Raw genomic sequence first — 5,689 nt, 5'->3', positions numbered from 1 at the left:
TATGATTATCTATAGATAAATTAACTAATTTGACTCGGCTTAATTGAAGTCCCAAAATTATTGAACTAAAAAACAAATAGTATTAAAAATCACCTTTGATATTTATCACCTTGTCAATTCCCAACATATCCATTTTTATCCAAATCTAACAAACAGAACTCTAGTCCAACTGACAGAAGTAGTTCAAAACCTGCATTGGAGAAACATCACCAAAAACAGCAGGAACCAAAAAGGTCAAACTAACGGGTTCTATATTTTTTACTTTGGGCTTAACCCAACCAATTTTAGTAGCATATGGTTAAGAAGAGAGTATATCATGTCCCAAAAAGGGAGAAGAGAATATATTAATTGGGCTAAGCCCAATGATTTATTCATTTTTGTAATTAAAAGCATATCTATCAATTTAGAGCAACAACATCCCAAAAAAAAAAAAAAAGAATTTAAGAACATTATAGATTGTCAACTAACTATAACTCAAATAACATAATTTTCTTCTTCTTCATCTAAAGACTTTGGGTTTGAGTCTCACCAATCTATTTGACAAAAAAACATAGATTCATAGAAGAGACAATATCATATGCTGACCAAAAAGAGGAACACCAAAGATAAAATAAATAAAGGATTTAGTTAATATATATCCTAAAAGAATTTGGATTCTCTAAAGTTTGAATTTCACTTTAAAGAATAAAGTGTGATCTCTCACCATTTATTTTATAGGTATGACCAAGAATAAATATGAAAGAGAAACCATTCAAGGGTAGAAGGTCACACTTTACCCTCTAAAGTACAAATTTAAAATTTAGAGGATCCAAATTCATCCTAAAATACATAATAAGTTTACCATTAATGAAAATTTAAAAATTTTTTATTTAATAAATATAAAATAAATATATTAAAAATTTAAATTTTTATATTTTCAAAAAAAGCTTTCTCACTTTGTAATTTTAACCGGAAAATTCAAGAGCTTGGTTGAGTCTTCGCCCCAAAGAATTTATATGGTTGTCTAAGACACAGATCATGAAGGGTTATGGGTCAATTCTTTATTGGATGGCTCCTGCTATTGTCTTCCTAGGATGTGTTCTGTTCCATAGTGCTCCATTGATATGCCAAGAGTGACTAGTGCTGTTTTGATTGGAGTTTATGCATTGGTCTCATTTAGCAGTGCTTTTTTTTGTGTATCTGAGGTCTTTGGTATCTGCACTTCTTGGATTAAAAGCTTCATCAGCCTTCTTCTCTAGTTTCAATAAGGCTATCTTCAATGCTCCTATGTTATTCTTTATGAGTTAATTAATCATTATTCTAACTCATAAAATATAACCTCCTTACTTGCAGGCTTCATCAGATTTGAGTATTCTGTACCTTGATATACCTTATTCCATCACTTTTGTAGCTATTGAAATTGTGGTGATAATTGGTATAATGGCTTCAGTCACATGGCAAGTTCTAATAGTTGCAATTCCTGCTACGCTAGCATCAAAATACGTTCAGGTTTGTCCACTTTTACTGTGAAATTTGCATTGGACTCCATGTTATTTTATTTTATTATTACTATTTTTTAATTATTTTTAATATAAAAGGGATATTATCAAGCCTCTGCAAGAGAAATAATAAGGATCAATGGAACAACCAAAGCACCAGTGATGAATTTTGCAGCTGAGACATCACTTAGAGTGGTTACTGTTAGAGCATTCAACATGGTGGATAGATTTGTCAAGAACTACCTAAAACTTGTAGAAACAGATGCATCACTATTCTTTCATTCTAATGTGACCATGGAATGGTTGATTATAAGGATTGAAACACTTCAAAACTTGACAGTCTTCACTGCAGCCTTGTTACTTATTCTAGTTCCTATGGATTATGTGTCCCCAGGTAATGCTAATATTACATAATAAATAAAACAGTTGTCATGGTTTATCAATTCGACATTGATTTCAGATTAGATATCGTCGGAATGCACCAATAGTCCTGAAAGGAATCACTTGCACATTCAAAGAAGGGAGTAGAGTGGGAGTTGTAGGAAGGACAGGAAGTGGAAAAACAACACTTATAAGTGCTTTGTTCCGATTGGTTGAGCCTTCAAGAGGTAACATTATTATTGATGAGATTGACATATGCTCATTGGAGTTGAAGGATTTGAGAATGAAGCTTAGTATTATCCCTCAAGAAGCAACTCTTTTCAAGGGTAGCATTACAACAAACTTGGACCCTTTAGGCCTTTACTCAGATGATGAAATATGGAAGGTGAACAACTAACTCCAAAAGTTCTAAAAATTAGAAAAGCATTTTCTCTAAAATTTCTTTCAAAATTACCCTTCTATTAAGGGCTAATTGTTTTAATAAACACATGAGGCAAAGAAAAATTACAATTTGATTGCTTCAAGGAATCAAATTGCACATTACAAAAGTTTAGGAGATAAAATTGTAATTTACCTCCCAAAATTTTGGATTCTAGGAACATTACTTTTCATTAAGTAAATGTAGAAAATAAATTGTTTTAATCTGCTTTTTTATTGATCATAAACACATATATATACATCATTTGATATGAAATTATATTAAATATTTCTTATATTAAAAGGCATAATTTACTATCCTAATGAATAAATATACACTAGAATACTCAAAGAGTACTGTATTTATCCTTAATTATATTCTATGTATATTTAAATTATCAATTAATAATAAACATTTTAATCAGAAATTTAATATTTACATAAGTTTCAGAGAAGTATCAAATTAAAGTAGACAATCAGCAAACTATCAAGTCTCTTGAACTCATCGGGTGAGTTATTTTTAGGTAAATTTAGACTTCACAGACATAATCCATAAAAGGATGACTACATACAACACTACTACATACATAATCCATAAAAGGATGACTACATACAACACTACTAATATCACTTCTATAATACGGCTGGATCTGCAATAGTTAAAAATTACTACAGTACTACTCATAATAAATAAATATATACTAGAGTACTCAAAGAGTACTGTATTTATCCTTAATTATATTCTATGTATATCTAAATTATCCATTAATAATAAACAATTTGATCAGAAATTTAATATTTACATAGGTTTCAGAGAAGTATCAACTTAAAGTAGACAATCAGCAAACTACCAAGTCTCTTGGACTCATCATGTGAGTTATCTTTAGGTAAATTTGGACTTCACAGACATAATCCATAAAAGGATGACTACATACAACACTACTACATACATAATCCATAAAAGGATGACTACATACAACACTACTAATATCACTTCTATAATACGGCTGGATCTGCAATAGTTAAAAATTACTACAGTACTACTCATAATAAATAAATATATACGAGAGTACTCAAAGAGTACTGTATTTATCCTTAATTATATTCTATGTATATCTAAATTATCCATTAATAATAAACATTTTGATCAGAAATTTAATATTTACATAAGTTTCAGAGAAGTATCAACTTAAAGTAGACAATCAGCAAACTACCAAGTCTCTTGGACTCATCATGTGAGTTATCTTTAGGTAAATTTGGACTTCACAGACATAATCCATAAAAGGATGACTACATACAACACTACTACAAACATAATCCATAAAAGGATGATTACATACAACACTACTAATATCACTGCTATAATACGGCTGGATCTGCAATAGTTCAAAATTACTACAGTACTACTCACTAAAATATCCACATCTATTTAATTTTTTTCATTATAAATAAAACTAAATATAAATGAGTGAATTCTAAATAACTAATTTTTGAAACTTTTTATTTGATTATTTTAAATATTGCAAAGAAAATGTATATAACATTAAATTCATGTATATGTTTACTGTAATTTAAGGTTTAGAATGAAAAAATTTCAGATTTTTTTAATTTGATTCTATTTTTTTACAAGATTATTTAGTTCTTAAAAAAACACTAAAAACTTAAAAATAAATCCCACTTAAAAAACCAAAGATATTAATAGTAAAATTCATATTGACCACTTCTAAAGATAAAAAATAAAATTTGGTTGACAAAATTATTTAAATTAAAAAATCAAAATTTTTAAATTACTCAATTTTTATATTATTTTTTATTAGTTTAATATTAATAATAATTAATTATAACAGGAATACATAAAGAATACATAATATTAATAGACAATATAAATTTCACTACTAATATTTTTTATTTTTTTTTGTAGAAATTTAATACGGAGCCTCCTTCGAGCCAGACTCTCACTGTTGCTCGCAATAAACTCATGACACGTTAAAATTGTATTCGAAGTAACAGAATAAGATGAAGTGCAATGAAAAGTGTTGCCATTCAAATACTTCATATCATCTCCGAAAGAATACAATAGAAAATGAGCTCCTCAATATTAGAACGTAACGAGAAAAACATGAGTGGCAGCACCAAAAAAAGGTGGGCCATATAGACAAGATAACAATGATACAAACCTTAGAGTGGTGCAGGATGACAGAACCATCAAAATTGAAGAGTATATTCTCACAGGTGTCATAAGCAAATATGAGGAAGCCACTCAAACTGCTAAGAAAGTAAATAACCTACGCATATGCTTAAGTACGGGACAAGACCAATAACAACCAGTGTCGTCACAAAAAGAATAAAAAATCTGTCATTAGTTCAGTGATTTAAGCCAGCATTGGTATGATACCTTCCAGGTGATCCACATAAAACATTACTTATACGTGTCAATATTAAAATTACAAAATTTGTAGCATAAAAATTTTAATTAAACCAACTCAAAGTAAAGATGACGTAAATCTCTAAAGGAAAATATTATTCATACACAAGATTATCTAGTTTTAAAAAAAAAAAACGCAAGACCTTAAAAATAAATCTCACTTCAAAAATCAAAGATATTAGTAATAAAATTCATATGGATCATATATCAATAAGAAATAAAAAGTTTTTAAAGATAAAAAATAAAATTTGGTTGATAAAATTATTTAAATTAAAAGTTCAAAATTTTTAAATTACTCAATACTTATATTATTTTTTATTAGTTTAATATTAATAATAATTAATTATAACATTAATTTTTTATTAGAAATTTAATATCACCACACACCACAATATTCATATTTATTATATTTTATTTACTAATATTCAACTATATTGTCTATTGAATATTAATAGGTAATATTCTATATATAATATATAATTATACACGGGGACGGATTTACTCATATAGGAGTGAGACAAGTGTCCCAGTGAAATTTTAAATATTACTTAGTGACTTTTAGTAATAAAGTTAGTTGTTTCCACTATAAATTTAATTTTATTGATACTTTTATTGTTCTGTTTGTTAATTGTTTATGTAACTGTGTATTGACTTATTTTGAATTAGAAATTTAGGATATTATTCTTTTGTACTTTACTTTTTTTTATTGTTTTTGAAAATTAATTTGAGTGACTTGTTAATGGTGTGTATTGACTTATTTTGAATTAGAAATTTTGGATATTATTTTTTTGTTCTTCACTTTTTAAATAATTGTTTAATGACATATATTGAAAGAGAGATATTTGATTGTATTAAAAATAAAAATATTATTTAATCTTCTTAAAATATGAAGCCAAGAAGGATGGAATTATAAATTATTTGTTATTATTTTGATTTATTGTTTTAGTTTTTTAAATTATTGGTTACATAATTTAAAGAGTAATTATAT

General features: G+C 27.2%; 1 protein-coding gene across 1 annotated transcript; it reads left to right on the top strand.

The window, feature by feature from the left end:
• LOC110266492 (ABC transporter C family member 8-like) lies at positions 1,038-2,393 on the top strand. Its single transcript, XM_021111333.1, has 2 exons — positions 1,038-1,488; positions 1,578-2,393. The coding sequence occupies exons 1-2, from the start codon at positions 1,420-1,422 to the stop codon at positions 1,890-1,892; spliced, it is 384 nt and encodes a 127-aa protein (XP_020966992.1). The 5' UTR covers positions 1,038-1,419; the 3' UTR covers positions 1,893-2,393.

This window comes from Arachis ipaensis, chromosome B09 (genome assembly GCF_000816755.2).
Source record: "Arachis ipaensis cultivar K30076 chromosome B09, Araip1.1, whole genome shotgun sequence".
NCBI lineage: Eukaryota > Viridiplantae > Streptophyta > Magnoliopsida > Fabales > Fabaceae > Arachis > Arachis ipaensis.
Note: the sequence above shows the minus strand (reverse complement) of the source record. Positions and strands in the feature narration are given on the sequence as shown.